This window comes from Dipodomys ordii, unplaced genomic scaffold (assembly GCF_000151885.1).
Source record: "Dipodomys ordii isolate 6190 unplaced genomic scaffold, Dord_2.0 Scaffold20, whole genome shotgun sequence".
Lineage (NCBI taxonomy): Eukaryota > Metazoa > Chordata > Mammalia > Rodentia > Heteromyidae > Dipodomys > Dipodomys ordii.
This window is the reverse complement of record NW_012267236.1, coordinates 10,136,966-10,155,920: the sequence shown is the minus strand read 5'-3', so window position 1 is coordinate 10,155,920 and position 18,955 is coordinate 10,136,966. Positions and strand designations below refer to the sequence as shown.

The 18,955-nt window shown below is 37.9% G+C and overlaps 1 protein-coding gene across 1 annotated transcript in view; it reads left to right on the top strand.

Annotated features, from left to right (window-relative positions):
- Ncoa1 (nuclear receptor coactivator 1) overlaps window positions 1-18,955 on the top strand; it is a 155,777-nt gene that overhangs the window by 61,068 nt on the left and 75,754 nt on the right. The window contains 4 exon segments of the mRNA XM_013013652.1: window positions 2,389-2,546; window positions 9,044-9,149; window positions 15,111-15,277; window positions 18,084-18,181. Of these exon segments, the coding sequence (XP_012869106.1) occupies window positions 9,061-9,149; window positions 15,111-15,277; window positions 18,084-18,181 (354 nt within the window). The 5' untranslated portion in view covers window positions 2,389-2,546; window positions 9,044-9,060.

Below are 18,955 nucleotides of genomic sequence, written 5' to 3'. Positions count from 1 at the left end.
TGACAGTGCAGTTTGGGATCTCAAGTGTGGTGTAGTTACAACCATTTGTTGCTTAACAAGGACACATTCAAGGAATTGCATCATTAGATGATTTTGTCCTTGTACAAAAAGTGTGCTGCTACTAACTAGGATGGGTATGAATCAATAGGCAGCATACTTTAGGGGATTGCATCATACATGCAGTCTGTCTCTGTCTGAAACATCATTATGTGGCACATAACTGGTATGAAACAGTACATGTGCTAAAATGTCATAGAAATAGAAACAAATACATATGTTTTTTCAAATGCAGGTAGATGCAAATCCTGGCAAAGTTCAGGTAGGGTCTGAAGTATAGATAATTACACCACTCAATTTCTAGCTTTCTGTTTCCTCTGAACTACATTTGCTAATTGAAGCCAGTTAGACTGTGATTTTCTTTTACTTGTTGTTGTTCTTCTTCTTCTTTAGGTTTTGCATCCTAGCACTTAAGGAAAATATTGGAAATAGTTCCCTTAGGAGAAAGTCTTAAAAGCACTTATCTCATTTAGTAGGGATCCTTTGTTTCAGTGATCAGATCGATATTTTTGCCTGCTTTCATCACTTTTCATTGTGAAATAGTTGCTCTTTAAAGTTTTTTGTGGGGCTGGGAAGGTGGCTCAGTGGTAGAGTGCTTGCCGTGCCTGCATGAGGCCCTGGGTTTGGTTCCTCAGAACCAGTTAAACAGAAAAAGCCAGAAATGGCACTGTGGCACAAGTGGTAGAGCGCTAGCTTTGAGCTGAAGAGCTGAGGGACAGCTCGCAGGCCGAGTTCAGGCCCCACAACCGACAAAAAAAAAAAAAAGACAACGTTTTTTGTGTTTGTTCTGTGCGTGCGTGCATGTGTTCTTGTGTGTTCGTGTGTGTGTGTGTGTGTGTGTGTGTGTGTGTGTGTGTTGATGCCATTCCTGAGTCTAGAAATCAGGCCCTGAGCGCTGTCCTGAGCTTCTTTGGCTCAAAGCTAGCACCTTATGGCTTGAGCCACTGCTCTGTGTGAGAAAAAGTCTTTTCTATCAAAGTGTGTGGCTTAAAAGTTATTGTTCTTGGGGCTGGGAAGATGGCTCAGTGGTAGAGCGCTTGCCTTGCATGCCTGAGGCCCTGGGTTCGATTCCTCAGCACCACATAAGCAAAAAGAAAAAAGCCGGAGTGGCGCTGTGGCTCAAGTGGTAGAGCGCTAGCCTTGAGCTGAAGAGCTGAGGGACAGCACCCAGGCCCAGAGTTCAGGCCCCACGTCCGGACCCAAAAAAAAAAAAAAAAGTTATTGTTCTTGCAGAGTGGTTTGGCTTTTGTTTAGGAAAAGAGGAACCACTTTGGGATAAGGGATTTTTGAAATCAAGATTTTGTCTTAAACTGGTTTATCTTCAAGATGGAATTACGACACACCCCAGACTGTTCAAGAAATAGCCAAGAGTGTGGGTACATTGTGAGATTGTGAACTGTTAATCTTATTTCAAAATCACCGAATGTAAATACATTGTACTCTAATTAAACTAGCCAATTATGAGCAGATTATAAACCTGAGCTCAACCAATGTGAGCAGAAGGGCAGAGCCTACTGCGTTAGGGATAAATACCAAAGCAGACTGCCTGCTCTGTGTGCTTGCTTCCCAGATTTTTGGCTGATGGTGTACCCTTCTGTGCAGAAGTAAATTTTGCTTTGCTGAGACAATTCTTTATTTTTATATCTATCATTGGGACTTTCGTGGTTCTTGGTCAGCTTCTTTTTGCTGGTTAATTAGAGAGAAGAGTCACAGATTTTTAAGTATTATGAATCTTAAAGTGTATGAATTATTTCAGTAAACAAACTAAAAGTAAAATGTTACAGTAATTTACATAATAGATGGGACTTATATAAATTAAAGAATGAAATGATAACTGAAAACATGAACAAACAGATTTTATCTGTAATAAGAAACAGAAACATAAATGCAGCCAGAAAAAAAGTTTAAAGACCTATAAATAGGTCTTTTAGAAGTTGAAGGGCAGTGTTTGCTTCGGCAGCACATATACTAAAATTGGAACGATACAGAGAAGATTAGCATGGCCCCTGTGCAAGGATGACACGCAAATTCGTGAAGCATTCCATATTTTTATGTAATTGTAACTCCTCTGTATGGTATTTTCATAATAAAAAAAAAGTTGAAGCGCAAGTATAATTATGTGTTACTTAAGCTGCAAGCATTCTCAAATAGGAGTCCGCAGAAAGGACTTCAGCTGTATAGTCAGGACTGTATTTTTGAAATATTTTTGCATTTGGCCCTAAAAGTTGTTTTTTATTTTATTTACTACCATTCCTGATCTGTGTCATTTCTTAAAGAGTAAGTTGGCAGTCTAACCTTTTGGCTTTTATTTTTTCTTCTCATTTATTCTAGTTATTTGTATACTTGATCTTAAATGAGGTAAGAGTGAAGAAACTCAGAACCATCTCTGGACAACATCATTACCCTATCTCCCTGCCAAACCTGCCCTCTGGAACACTAGATTTCACCATATCTTTTTGGGACTCATTATGAACAAAGACATCTCCCAGGTAGGAAATGTAATTTGTTTAAAAAAAAAAAAACAACTTTGTCTCTGCAGAAGTGTGAAGGGAAAATGCCCATTGAGTTTTATTTTTTTTTTTTTAAGGAAATAATGTGTTGGTTTGGGAAGCATCAAGGTACTAAAACAAATACTGACATTCCTAAGCGAAAGTGTTAGGCAAGTTCTAGGTTCTACTTCATGAATCATTTTGAGGTAAATTGGAACCACAATAGGCTTCAGGTTTTATATCTTATAGTGAGACTCTCAAATCCTTACTGCATTTAAAGTGACTCAGAAGACTCTACTGTACTCCCAGTTGCGGTGGCTCATACCTGTAATCCCAGCTACTCTGGAGACAAAGATTGAGAGGATTCCAGTTCCAGGCCAGCTTGGACAAAAAGCTAGCAAGATTGAATCTGTAGGAAAGTGAAGGAAGGGGTGGTGATGTACAAGAAGAATTGTACTCATTACCTAACTTATGGAATTGTAACCTCCCTATATGACCCCCCTCTTAATAATAACAGTAAAATTGTATTGATAAAATTTTAAAAAGTTAGCAAGATCTCATCTCCACAAATAAGCTGGGTGTGGTAGAATGGGCCTGTGATCCCAGATACCTGGGAGGTGGAGATAGGAGGATGAAGGTCCAAAGCTGGTACAAGGAAAAACATGAGGTCCTATCCATAAAATAACTAACGAAAAAAGGTTTGTGGGCATGACTCATGTGGTCAAGCACTTGTGTACCAAGCTCAAGCTCTGAGTTTAAACTCCAGTACTGCCAAGAAAAGGAAAAAGAAAATTATACTAAACTGTCCCTTCATTTAGTTCAAATATACAGCTAGTCATTCATTCCCCTCTCCCCCTTCTCTCCTCTCATTCCTCTGGGATTTCATTCTGTAGTCCTGGTTGATCTTGAACACAGGGCTCTCTTACCTCAGCCTCCCAAATTCTAGAATTATGAGCATGTACCACTATGCCTGTCTTGCAGAAGTGTTTTATTGAAGAAGCAAATCATGAAAATTGAGGCTATATTGCTGGCTTTTTCTTTAACCCATTATTTATGGGACCTGGAATTAATTATATAACTTAAAGCATATCTAAGCTGAATCTGGATCGAGTGAACCTAGGATTGATTTCTGACTCTATCATGTAAGATATTGAACAGATTTAGTCATCACGGTGCCTCAGGTTCCTTGTCTCTAAAATGGACTATAATACTACCTACATCATATTTTATGAATATGAATGAGTTAAGGTTTATAAGTAAATGATTTAATAGATGTTTACAATAGTGATTGTTGTATGTTAGTCTTTACCATCATCTTCATGGGATCATAGCTTATTAGTCCTATAAAACTGTTGATATGGAGACAATGCACTGTTGATAGGCTGTAAGTGCACTAATACAGATAAAACACATACTAATTCTAGCACATGGGAGGATGAGTTGGGAGGATCTAGACTTGTCTAGTGAGTTCAAGGTCACCCTTAGCTATATTCTGAGATCCTCTCATCTCAAATTCGTGTGTGTGTGTGTGTACGCGCGCGCGTGTGCGCGCGCGTGTTGGTGTCCGCATGTGTTGGTACTGGGGCTTGAACTTGGCCTGAATACTGTGCCTAGCTTTTTTGCTAATGGTAGGAGCTCTACTACTTGAGACATATCTCTCTTCTGGCTTTTTGCTGGTTAATTGGAAATACAAATCTCAAGGTTTTGTCTGCCTGGGCTGGCTTCAAACCTCTATCTACAGATCTCCACCTCCTGAGTACGTAGGATTATTGGCAGGAGCTACCAGCATACAGCTGAAATGGTATACTCTCCAATTTAAAAGTTAAGCATTTTATAATTGATCTATTTTTTTTCCACGGTTGTTCTGAAAACTCTCAAAATTGACATTCCAGTGTCACTTCAGTAGGATTTAGTCAGTTGGCCATTACATTGAAAGAGATATAGCTATATAAATTAATATCAGCATCAAAGAGATGCTGGTGCTGTTTGCCAGATATTCACATGAAATGCTTTGGGAGAGGTTTTCTTTTTTGTGTTTTTGTTTGTTTGTTTTGATTTTTCAGTCGGTTTTGATTTTTCAGTTGGTATCAAGGTTTTTGCTGGTAGAAATTAATCAAATAGATGATTTGGGCTTTATGCTAGCTTATTAAAAATGCCTGTAATTCTAGCATACAAAAGGTAGAGGCCATAGAATCAGAGTTCCAAACCTTGTGTTGACTAAATAGTGAGACATTTTAAATGTATTATTAAAGTTGTTTAATTGGACTGATTTTTCAAATTATGCAGTTCTCCACTAAGTCTGAGAGATGAATGACAGATTTCCTATGTAGAAAATTTTAATTCGTTTGAATTTAAAAGTACTGTCCTATTTCTTCAGCCTCCACCTGTTTGGTTTAGTATGGTACATTTGAACAGAAATAGATGTGGTTTCCAGTTCCTAAAACTACTCTCTAGGGATTGCTTGAGATTGGATATTGAGCAACACTTTAAGTCAATGGGATACTTTTACTTAGAAACTGCACCTCTTTTGAAAAGGTGATATGCAAATTGGTTTCCTGAAGCCAACATTTCTGTTGTTAATGATCCCTTCTTAAATACTGACCTGCTGAATACAAAGCCATTTCACATAAACACAACAGCTCTAATAGTTTGTCTCTTGGAGGTTTCTCATTGCACTGTTTATTGTGTTTGGAAATAGAAAGCAGTTAATACTATGATCATATCATCAGCCAACAGTTGGTTACTTTTACCATGGGTCTTTGACTGTTTGGCTCCTATTTTGGTAGATCAGTTTGTATGATGGTGGTTGGTTATCTGTTGTCTTTTCAACCCCAGAATTTTATATTAATTTAGGAGAAATAAAACTACAGCTAGGTTAGAAAAATATGGCAGTTTTGACCCAGAGTTGTTACTCAAAAGTATCCAATCTGTGAGAATGTTGGCTTTGTGTCTGCAGTAGTGTCAACTGTCGAAAGTTGTTTCTCTAAAATAGTAGATCTTGCCAGATGCTGGTGGCTCATGCCTGTAATCCTAGCTACTCAGGAGGCTGATATCTGTGGATCAAGTATGCCAGCCCAGGCAGGAAACCTCATTAGACTCTCATCTCCATTAATCATAGAAAAAGCCAGAAGTGATGCTGTGGCTCAAGTGGTAGAGTGCTAGCCTTGAGCAAATGGAGCCCAGGGACAGTGCTCTGGCCCAGAGTTCAAGCCCCAGGACTGGCAAAAAAAAAAACAAAAAACAAAAGAAAAAAGAAATAAAAGCAGGCATTTACCCTTTCAAAATTAGAAGATATATCTCCCAATTTCTAGACCAAGACAGATAGGTATATCTTTTTTTTTAACTTTGTCTTATTTTTGTTGAAACAAATGGGAAGAGAGATTTTATGAAAGTTTATGTTTCCTAAGTATAGGGATGAATTTCATAGCTTTATGAAAAGTTCTGGAATGAAAATTTATATTTAAAAAAAGTTCTAGAAAATAGATTACCATAAAAACCTTAATTACCATAAAAACCTTAATTAACCTTTAAAAAAATCTTAAGTGTACTAGTGCGATAAGCAAATCAGTTGTCATTTATTTAGCTACTAAATCTCTTAAGCATTAAATTATTAGGTATTAGGTATTGAGTTCAGTCTAGAAGAGGAGACAAAGGAAATATAACATATCACATTGTTATAAAAATATACACCCAGAGCTGGGAATGTGGCTTAGTAGTCAAGTGCTTCCCTGGAATGCATGAAGCGCTGGGGGTTCGATTCCTCTGTACCACATGAACAGAAAAAGCCAGAAGTGGCGCTGTGGCTCAAGTGGTAGGGTGCTAGCCTTGAGCACAGACATGCTCAAAGATTGTATGCAGACCCTAAGTTCAAGCCCCAGGACACACACACACATTCTCTCTCTCTCTCTCTCTCTCTCTCTCTCTCTCTCTCTCACACACACACACACGCACACACACACACACACACACACACACACACACACACACACACACAGAGCTGGGCCTTGATAGCTCACACCTGTGAAGGACATTGGACATTGATATCCTATATGTAATTAGGATTTAGTAAAGGCTTTTAAACAAGAGATTGAGATGATCAGACATACCTTCCATAGCCTATTCTAGTGGCTGTGCAGTGAATATGTTTAAGGAAGACAAGAATGAAAATAGGGAGTCTATTTGGGAAACTATTTTAATAACCCAGTAAGAGATGAAAATCTTAATTTATCAACATGATAAAGGAGTATATATGGAATTGGGGCTTTAGGAAGTAAAATAGGACAAATCCTGGTGTTTGCTTGTATTCAGAATGTGACAAGATGCTAGAAAGACTCAAAGCACCAACAGACAAAAAAAAATACATGAGAAGATAAATATTTGGTTTTACTGAGGCTTGAAGATAGGACCTTGCTCTTGTTAGTTCTACTTCCTAAACCACACAACCACACCTTCAGCCCTTTTTGCCCTGGTAGGTTTTGATAATGGGGTCTCATTTTTTTGCCTGGGCTGGCCTGCACTGCCATCTTCTTATTTATACTTTCCACATAGCTGAGATGGCCAATGCACACTACAACACTGGGCTATTGGTTGAGATGTTGACCTTATGAGCTTGTTCCTCAGGATTATCTCAAAGCTCAATGTTATCCATCTCTTCTTCCTGAGTATTATAAGCATGAGCCACCATTCCCATCTGCCCAAGGGCAGGCAGATTGTATTAAACCTGGACTTGAACAAATCTTTCTGTCCCTAATGCAGTAATTTTATCTGCCATGCTTTAGTAGGGGGATTCATTTGATTTTCATCAAGAAAATGATATCTAGAAAATGACAATGAGTTGAGCACTAGTGGCTCACACTTGTAATCCTAACTATTTAGGACATTGAGATCTGAGGTTTGAGGTTCAAAGCCAGCCCAGATAGGAAAGTCCATGGGACTCTTATCTCCATTTAACCACAAAAAGCTGGAAGTGGCACTGTGGCTTAAGTGGTAGAGCTCTAGTCTTGAGCACAAAAGCTCAGGGACAGCACCCAGGTTCAGAGTAAAAGCCCCAGGACTGGCCAAAAAAATGAAAAAAGACATTGGAATAAGAGTAGAAGTGAAAATGACTCGAATTGAGAAACATTAATCTAGAATGAGATGTTTAGTTCCAGCCTTGGATCATAACTGTATCTGAAACTGAAGAAGGAGACAGTTCTTCTTAAGGAAGCGTTATCAAACATGAGTACTTACTAGTTAGAAAGAAAAAGTGAAGGAGAAAAAATAATTTTAAAAAATTGCAAGATTGTCATCCTCACTGTTGGATATCTTCACAAATTATACTTCTAAAATGGAGATATTGGAAATGTGCCTTGTCAGTTGAGTAAAATAATCATGAGTTTATGATTAAAGTTTTTGGAATTATTTGCACACTGAGAGTATATGACAATCTTTTGTCTCAGAAGAGAGCAAGAAGTGAGTTTTAGGCTACAAAAAGGATTTACTCAGATACATTAGTGAATGCATATGAGAGAAGCTAATCTCAGCATTTTTTATAATAAGCACTCCACTGCTGTAATTGTTTAAAACTTGGAGTTTAGAGGAAAGCCTGAAGTTTTGCATTTAACCAGAATTTCCTCTCCTTTGGTGAGGGAGAATGGAGTAAAAGGAAAGTGTAGAATGTATTGTTCTGGGAGTATTTAAGTTCCAAAAGTAATGATGTGTTTAAGACTAAGCAGGGTTATGAATTGTATGTGGTTGATAAGGGACAGATCAGAAGGGATCTTTAAGTGCAGTCACTAACTGGCACCACGAGTGAAAGACCTGGCTTGCATGCTGGGAATGACGTTGTGTTCTCTGGCATCTATACCAAGGTCCTAACATAGACCAAACATTTGATCTTTGTCTCTTGATTACATAAACACAAGGTTATGTAGTATGGAATTCAAAGTAGAAAGTATAATTCAGAATCAAAATCTAGTTTATCATTTTAACTTTAATTGTATATATGTATTGTTTATTTTTCTCTCTGTAAAATTCCATATTTAAAATCTTTCTGTAAAGAAATGTCTGAATAGTAAATTTTAAAAATTACCTGAATTTAGCTTTTGTGTTCATACTTAGTCTATTCTTTTTTAAAAAAATTATAAATTATCTTTAAGTAGTTGTACAAAGGGGTTTAAATTAATTCAGCATGAGTTCATGAGAACAATGCATCTTGATCAATGTCACTCCATTCATAATTCCCCCACATTAGCCTATTTATTTTCATCCTAACTGATCACAACAATATCATAGGGGACTAATAATTTCATTTTATGAACTTAGAAAAGTATTGGAACAATGAGTAGATGATGACCCTTGTGGTTTTATATAGATGCTAATGCATTTATGATGCTTGTAATCAAGAATTCATTGTTTAGAAATTTTGGCTATGTTTAGAAACATGAGGGACTTCCCCTCCCTTTGTTTGGCTGCAAGGGTCACAAGGTAGCTTTCTTACTCTTATCCTTCCTTTTTAGGTGTGAAGTTTTTCATCATGAGCGGCCTCGGGGACAGTTCATCCGACCCTGTAAACCCAGACTCACATAAGAGAAAAGGATCGCCATGTGACACACTGGCGTCAAGGTAGGAACACTATTCTGAGTCTATTTCTGGCAGAGCTTGTTGCTGCCACTTTGGAGCTTTTGTTTCCTCTTCTCCCAGTTTCGTGGCCTTTCTTTCTTTTTTTTTTTTTGCTGGTCATGGGGCCTGGACGCTGTCCCTCAGCTCTTTAGCTCAAAGGTAGCACCCTACCACTTAAGCCACAGCACCACCTCAGGCTTTTTCTGCTTATGTGATGCTGAGGAATTGAGCCCAGACCTCATGCATGCAGGGCAAGCACTCTACCACTGAGCCACCTTTCCAGCTCATGGTGGCCTTTCTTAAGGTCCCACGTACTCACCAATATCTCATTCTTCCCCCAAGGGCTCTGCATATTCCTCCCTCCTCCAGCTTGCTTCCTCTTGATTTCCTATAATCAACACTTAAGTATTTTCTAGAAACCAGCTTAATCATACTTCTTTAAATGGAACCTTCTCTTCCACAACTATTAGATCAAATCTCCCTCATTCATGTTTCTGTCCTACAGATATTTTTATGTCTCTGATCCATAAATATAGATTGTTATTAGTTTATGTGATTATTTCATGAATTCTTCTCCTCTCAACTATATTATAAGCTGTTATTTGGTAAAGTGCATAGCATAATGCATGGCTTATCTACACTATAATAGGAACAAAGTGAATATTTGTCAAATGAATTAATCAATGCATTAACATATTTAAATATTATCTTAAGTATTAATAAATATATTGTTATATCAGTGCTCAGGGCTAGCTCTCTACCACTTGAGCCACAGTGCCACTTCCAGCTTTTTCAGAGTAGTTTATTGGAGATAAGAGTCTCCTGGACTTTCCTGCCTGGGCTGGCTTTGAACCTTGATCCTCAGATCACTGCTCCCTGAGTAGCTCAGATTATAGGTGTGAACCACCAACACCCTGCTATGTCAGGAATTTTTTAAATGATGATTTTGGAGTTAGATATTTTATATATTAGAATATATGAACATATTAAATAGGATAAAAAGAAAGTTATTGGTAAAGAGACTGTAAGAAACCAGATTCCTAGAGAAGGAACTTCAACCAGGTGAAAAGTGCAGCTTCTCACCTGAGAGGAATAGGGATTCACTGTCTAGGAGTGAGACCAAGTTTTCTTGCTCAACACTATTGATATATTGAGCCAGAAAATCCTTTGTTATTTATTATAGGATATTTATAACATTTCTAAATATAAGTATTCCTTCTTCTCCACTAAAAGCCAGTAGCATCCTAGTTGTAATAACCAAAAATGTTTGCCATTATTGCTAGATGTTCCCCCAGGGACAGGAGAAAATCACCCTCAGTTGATAGTCATTATACTAGAGAGTGAAGCTGTAAAAACTCTTCCATTGGTTAGATGCTTCTTTCCTATGAGAGAAAAAGTAAAAGGCTTTATAGGAACTTATAGGATTATGGTTTAAGTCAGCCTAAACAGAAAAGTTTTTGAGACCTTACTCACCCATTAAAAGCTGGGCATTGCCAAGGTGCCAGTGGCTCACGCCTGTAATCTTAGCTACTCAGAAGGCTGAGATCTGATGATCATGTTTGAAGCCAGCCCAGGTAGAAAAGTACATGAGACTCTTTATCACCAATAAATTACTTAGAAAATTCCAGAAGTGGCACTGTGGCTCAAGTGGTAGAATTCTAGCCTTGAGCATAAGAGGCTCAGGGATAACACCCAGGCCTGAGTTCAAGCCCAGAACGGACAAATAAATAAATAAATAAGTAAAGCTGGACATGCTGGTTTGTGCCTGTTATCCTAGCTGTTCAAGAAATATTAATAAAGGATGGTCCAAGTATGAGAACCCAATTTGGGGAAAAAAGGGTTGGGCATGTGGCTTAAGTGGTAGAGTACCTGTCTAGCAAGGACAGGCCTTGATTTCAAACCATAGTACTGAAAAAAATCAATTTTTAAACCCATTGGTTGAAAACGTTTTTAAAGTAATAACAGGTATCATTTATTGAACCAGTATATATGCCAGGAACTCTGAAAAGCATTTTATGTGTATCATCTTTTTTTAATCCTCACAAAAGCGTAGGAGGTAATTAATGTCATTATCCCAATTTTACAGGTCACAAAATTGAAGAGAAGCATCTAGAGGTCAAGTTGCTGTTGAATTTTCTAGGGTTGAATGGCATATCTGCCATAGATGGTAATAAAAAAGATTTAGTAAGTTGGGCACCAGTGGCTCACAACTGTAATCCTAGCTACTCAGGAGACTGAGATCTGAGGATGGAAGCCAACCTAAGCAGGAAAGTCTGTGGGACTCTTATCTCCAATTAACCACTAGAAAACCAGAAATGGCATTTTGGCTCAAAGTGGTAAACCACTGCTAGTCTTGAGCAGTAAAACTCAGGGACAGCACTCAGGTCCTGAGTTCAAGCCCTACAACTGACAAAAGACTTAGTAAATAAAGCCTTCTTTCAATTATGGTAGATATTTTTTGTCATTCCCATTTTTTTCTTTCAATTTTGGTTTTGTTTGAGCATGTCTTTTGCTATTGTCTCTATGTAAATATTGGCTGCTGTTATTTGTTGTTGTTTTTCATGGAAGGGATTCAGTACTGGTATTTGAACTTTACTTATTTAGTTTGCTTCCTTGACTGGCTCTTTACCAATTGAGCCATGCCTTTAGCCCCACTCTTTTGCTGGTTATTTTGGAATGATGGGGTCTCATGGACTTTTTTACCCAAGCTGGCTATAAACCACAATCCTCTAGATCCTAAGTAGATTCCTAAGTAGCTAGGATTACAGGCATGAGCCATCAGTGCCTAGAGTGGCTGCTTTATTTTGTGGGGGGTTTTCCCCACTTAGTCTCAAACTCTAGTCACTTTGTAGATGACCTTATCATTTATTATATATGGCTTCTTGTTCCAACTTCTGTCTTCAGTGTGGTGCTTTTCTTTAACTCTACAGAGTTTTTAATAAAAAGCATTTTCATATTAAATAAAACAGAGCAAAAACATATATGGATTGTAGGTGTTTCAGCACATACCTGTAATCTCTACACTCAGAAGAAACAAGGAGATCAAGAGTTCTAGACTAGCCTGAGTTAAATACTGAGACCCTTTCTCTAAAAACATACTTAGGAGTTTTCACAACGTAAATACAAATACTTAGGTTGAAATTTATATCCTTAGATTTAAACAGATCATGCTCTATATACTTAATAAATCTTGTAGTGGTTGGGTTCTGAAAGGTAAAATCACATGTCCTCAACATATCAGGTTGCAAAGCTAAAACCTTTAACATATCAAAATGTATGTTCCTCATTTGAGTCATGGCTCGCTTTCAGTGCCTTGGTGTGAAATTTGTCATAATATCTTGCTAATAAGTTCTTGCTGTGAAAGTTGTAAGGTATAATTTTAACTAAATAAAATGAGAATAATTCCCCAAATGTGAAAGATAAAGACAGAATATATGATTGTGGTATGTTTTGATGGTATTTGAACTCAGAGCCTTGGATTTGCTAGACAGGTGTTCTATCACTTGAGTCACATCCTCAACCATTTTGCTTTAGTTCTTTTTTTTTTGGGTCCGGTGGTGGGGCCTGAACTCTGGGCCTGGGCGCTGTCCTTCAGCTCTTCAGCTCAAGGCTAGCGCTCTACTACTTGAGCCACAGCGCCACTTCCGGCTTTTTTCTGTTTGCTTATGTGGTGCTGAGGAATCGAACCCAGGGCCTCGAGCATGCAAGGCAAGCGCTCTACCACTGAGCCACCTTCCCAGCCCTGCTTTAGTTCTTTTTGAACAGGCCACACAGTCTTGGGTCATGATTCTCATATTTATACTTACCTCATAGCTGATGACAGGTACATGCCTACATACCCAGCCCTGTTTTTTGTGCTGGCACTGGGACTTGAACTCAGGGCCTCATATTCTCCTTTAACATTTTTGTTTACGGCTGGCAGTCTACAACTTGAGCCACACCTCTGGCACTTTTTTGCTTTTTATGTTTTTGGATAGGGTCTCACATTTCAAGGTCTGGCCCAAGACAGTAATGGTTGGTGGCTTGGATTTTAAGTGTGCACCCTGTATCTGGCTTATTGATTGAAATCAGGGTCTCACTGTTCTTTTTTTCTTTTCTTTTTTTGTCTTTTTTTTTTGGTGGGGTGGGGATACAGGTTGTCCTCAAACCTGTATCCTCCCAATATACCCAGTAGGTAAGATTACACACTGTTGCATCTGGTCTTCATTTGCAAGCTTTTTAACAACTGATCTTTCCTTCTTCTGACGTCTTTTTTTCCTCTCACTTTTATATGCAAGCAAAGGGTTTTAATTCTGCTTATAAAACAGAGACCAGTTTGTGACCACTTTATCCTAAATGTTGTGATAATAAAAAATTTCAAAGTAATGTGCCATATAAAGCACATGGCCTAAGAACTTGGTTAAATAAACCAGATGTAAAATCTAGAATAAAAAAATAAACAATAATTATTCTACATTTCAGTATATATGTATATATGTAATATATATATCATACATATTATACATATATGTATTATAGATGTGAGCCATTGGTGGCTCATATCATTAATACTGGTTACTCAGTAGACTGATACCTGAGAGTCCTTGTTCAAAGCCAGCCCAGTTAGATAAATCTGAAACTCTTAATTAACCAGCAAAAATCTGAAAGTGAGGCATGACTCAAATAGTAGACCACCAGCCCTAGTGGAAAATACTAAACAAGAGCTCAAGGCCCTGAGTTCAAGCCCCAATACACTCTCTCCCCAGAAAAAAAAAAGTGCTAGTTATATGAACTATTATCCTTTTTTTCTTATTATGCTGCTTTAAGATTATTCAAGCTTGATTTTATTACATTAATAAGAACTTGTAAGTAGAATTTTTCCTATTTTTAGGACAAAACTGTATACTATTTTTCTCTGTACTTTTGCTCTGATTATTGTTCTTTTTTTTTTTTTACAGTTATAGAGTTCTTTTTTTTTATTCTCTGTTGTAGTAGGACAGTCTATATATTTCTTTTTTTATTGTGAAAATACTGTATAATTACATGGGCAAGAGAATGAGTACATTTTTTATCAAGCATTGTAGGCTCCTCCTTTGTTTCCCCTTCCCTATTGTTCTTTTTTTAAATTTTACTTTTGTACAGTAGTTTTTTTCTTTGTGATGAAGACTATCATAGTCTAATCAAGAATGGAGAATTTATCAGATTTCTCATTACAGCTATTGAGCTCTTGCACAGTCTGCCATACTTAATTAGTAATAAAGTTTTGAAAATTCAGATTTCGATTCAAATTTTCATTCAAAGCAGTTGTTTCTAACATACATTAATGCCAAATGCAGCTAGTACATTTACTGTTGGCTTCTTTGGTATATATGAATCACTTCCTATTTGAAAATACTCAATGTATATAAAGCATCAGGCAAACACATCCATTATAACATTCATTTACTTTTATGGTTCTTGTTTGTTTTGGTTATTTTTGCAGTTCTGGGATTGAACCCTTGGTGTAAACTTGCTAGGCAAGTACTTTAACATTTGAGCCATATACCACTTGGTATATTTTAGCCCTTCACTTTGTATATTTTAGCCATAATTATTTTCTGCGTCTTGGTATTTTGTAGTGCTGTTTTAGATATGAATTTTAAATTTGTTTTTGTAATTTTTTGGATTTTTTTGTTTGCAGTTTGGTTATTTTTTCAGCCTTGATGTTTGAATTCAGGGCCTCACAGAGCCATGCCCCTAGCTAGATCTGCTTTAGTTTTTTTCAGATGTGGTCTTGTATTTTTGCCTAGAACTGGCATCAAACCAGGATCTTCTTACTGGTATCTCCCATGTTGCTGGTATACAGATATGAGTCACCACACTCAACTTGGTTTTATATTTTCAATAAAAATAAGGACTTCTCTAAATGGGTAAACATTAAATGGTCAGAGAAGAATATCAACATGATATACACATGCACTAACTAGATTTTTCTTTGTATAATAGCACTGAAAAGAGACGCAGGGAACAAGAAAATAAATATTTAGAAGAGCTAGCTGAATTACTATCTGCCAACATCAGTGACATTGACAGCTTGAGTGTAAAACCAGACAAATGCAAAATTTTGAAGAAAACAGTCGATCAGATACAGCTAATGAAGAGAATGGAACAAGGTAAGAAGTCTGCTGTTTCTGTTGTTAAAAGATTCCTAATGGGGCTGGGAAGTTGGCTCAGTGGTAGAGCGCTTGCCTTGCATGCCTGAGGCCCTGGGTTCGATTCCTCAGCACCATATAAGCAAAAAGAAAAAGAAAAAAAAAGATTCCTAATATGCCATTCTACTCTTATTGTTATGAAGCTGCATTGAATTAATCATTTTATTACATAATTTTTTTTATTTAGATGGTACTTACTTTACCAAATTGGAGAGTCTACCCCCATCTCCTTTTTTTTGTCAGTTGTAGAGCTTGAACTCTGGGCCTGGGCACTGTCCCCAAGCTCTTCAGCTCAAGGCTAGTGCTCTACCACTTTGAGCCACAACACCACTTCTGGTTTTCTGGTGGTTAATTGGAGATAAGAGTCTCACAGGCTTTCCTTCATAGACTGTTTTTGAACTGCGATCCTCAGATCTCAGCCTCCTGAGTAGCTATGATTACAGGTGTGAGCCCAGTGCTGGGCTGAGAGTCTTGTAACAAAGTAGCCAAGTCACCTTGACAGCTAGTTGTCTGGGGAAGTTAGGAAGCCCAGTGACTTAGAGACTGAGGCAGGAGACACAGTTGTAGGGCCATCTGCAGTCTGGCACAGGTTGAAGGAAGATTTTTGAAGTTGATACTTACATTTAGTGGGAACCCCTCACCACTACACTCCTGGGCTGCCTACCAGAAACATATGTAAAGCACTTAGAAGGAACTCTTCCACAACCTGGCCCACAAAATGCCACATGAAACTTCTACTGTGGCTGGTTTTACACTAAAACTTCTTAACATGAGGAAATTACCCATGGCAGTTAGGAACACAAATACCAAAAGGAGGAGTAGACCTCAAAGAACTTTCAATTAAAAGTAATGGCAAACAGACTATACATGAATATGCTTAAAACCATGTAAGTTGTATAATTTAAAGCTTTCAGAAGCTAGAAAGTAGTCTGGTGACAACCAACTTAGCAAACAAGAGAAACCAAGGCTACAGACACATAGTCTGGCCCCTGCCTGGCCCGTAGCCATGAAGAAGTAGGATTCCTCCACAGAAGCTGACAGTCTGAGAGGAAAGATACTCAGAGATGATCTTAAGTAAAAACATGGCTTCTTATGGGCATTTTAGTACCTTTTTTTTTTCATTTGTTTTTGGTGTTTAAACACATTGCCTTGTGCTTTCTAGGTTGGTGTTCTGCCACTTGAGCCATGTCTGCAGCCCTTTTTTGCTTTACTTACTTTTTGGGTAAAGTCTTAACATTTTTGCCCAGGCTAGGGATCAGATTGTGATACTTTAGCCTACAAAGCTGGATCACCACTGTATACCACCACACCAAGCTTACAGGCTCAGACACAGGCCTCACTAACTTTTCTATCTAGGCTGGCCTCAAACTGCAATCCTCCCAGTCTTCACCTCCCAAGTAGCTTGGATTACAGGTGTGTACCACCACACCAGGCCTTTAATACCTAGTAACTCACTTTATTATTATTTTTTTGATGGGGGAGTGTGTTCTAGGATTTAGGTGGTTGTGGGGCTTGAACTCAAGGCCTGGGCACTATCCTTGATCTCTTCTGTTCGAGGCTAGTGTTTTACCTCTTTGAGCCACAGTGCCACTTCTTGTGTTCTAGGATTTAAACTTAGGGCCTGGACATTATCCTTGAGTTTTTGCTTTTCTTTTTGTTCAAGGATACCACTCTTATCAGTTCAGCCACATCTTTATAACCAGCTATTTTGTTAGTTTAGTGGAGATAAGGGTCTCAGGAGCTGGTGCACTGGTAGTTCATACCTGTAATCCTAGCTACTGTAGAGGCTGAGATCTGAGGATCATGGTTTGAAGCCATCCTGGGCAGGAAAGTCTGTGAAACAGTTATCTCCAGTTAACCACCAGAAAACCAGAAGTAGAGCTGTGGCTCAAAGTGGTAGAGTGCTAGCCTTGAGTGTAAAAAGCTCAATGCCAGGACCTGAGTTCAAGCCCTACAACCAACCAAAAACAAAACAAAACAAAAAACAGTCTCACAAACTTTATTGCTCAATCTACTGTCATACCATGATCCTTAGATCATCCTCTGGCCACAGGTGCTCAGCTATATCTCTTTTTTTTTTTGGTCAGTCATGGGGCTTGAACTTGGGCCTGAGTGTTGTCCCTCAGCTCTTCAGCTCAAGGCTAGTGCTCTACACTTGAGCCACAGCACCACTTCTGGTTTTCTGGTGGTTTATTGGAGATAAAAGCTCACAGACTTTCCTGCCTAGTCTGGCTTTGAACTGTGATCCTCAGATCTCAGCCTCCTGAGTAGCTAGGGTTATAGGCATGAACCATTGGCGTCCATCTTGTATCTCACTCTTCAGTGTGAACAAAACCCTAAGAATTTTTAGGTAGCCTATAATACAAAAGAAAACTGGCAAAGCAAATAAAAGGAGCTCAAATGAAACCAACAATGCAGGAAACAGGAAAAAAACAACAACTTATCCCTGGCTCACTTCTCCACATCTCCCAGCTGACAAAAAGGGAGGAAAAAAAACAGGAAGTAATGCCTTCTTCCTATTACCAAGATCAAAAAAGTATACTTCATTTCTTTTTTTACATTGCTTAGCCAGACAGTATCAGATAATTTTAATTTTTCCTAAATACTGTATTTTTTTATGTGTTGTAACTTATCTACATAAACTTCATAATTTTTGTTTTTTACAACTTGCTTCAAAAACAAAAATCTTCCTGTTTCAGTGACATAAATTTGTGGCCTTTATGGAAATGAGCGTGTTTAGGAATATGTGATTTTTTTTTTATTACAGAGAAATCAACAACTGATGATGATGTACAGAAATCAGATATCTCATCAAGCAGTCAAGGAGTAATAGAAAAGGAATCTTTAGGACCTCTTCTTCTGGAGGTAAGTATCCTCATTGACCCCAAATTAAAAGTCTTTGTTCTTGCCAATTTGGCTTTTTCTACATCCTCATTTATATCTTGTATTTCATTATTGTGTTAACAGCAGAATTTGCAATAACTTTTTTTTTCCAGTCCTGGGGCTTGAACTCAGGGCCGGGTACGGAGCTTCTTTTTTTGCCCAAGGTTAGTACTGTACCACTAGAGCCACAGCACAACTTCTGGCTTTTTCTGTTTATGTGGTACCGAACCCAGGACTTTACCATTAAGTCACATTCACAGTCTGCGAGAACTTTTTATAATTTTTTTTACTATATAAAACTTTGATAATTATTATTTCAGAATTAAATGTAAATAAATGAACATAAGTAATTTTTATAATGTATTCAAAGTTGTCAGATGGAAAGCAATTCTACTCCATTGTCTTGTGTTTTGCTTGTATTTTGGGGATGATTAGAGCATGCTGGGGGAAAAAATATCAGAATTATTAGCTAGCTCGTACTATGCTAATACTGCAGAATTTCACCTGTGGGTGAAAGGTACCTCACTTTATTGGAGTAGGTATTGTCCAGAAAGGTTCCTGAGTACTTTGAATTGTTTCTATACGCTTCATAAGAGTGTTACTATCAGTTGGGTACCAGTGGTTCACGACTAGTGACTCAGGAGGCTGAGATTACTGAGGATTACTGTTCAAAGCCAGCCTGGACATGAAAGGCCATGAGACTCTTTTTTTTTTTTTCTTTTTCAACGTTTTTTTTTTTTTTTTTTGGTCCGGTAG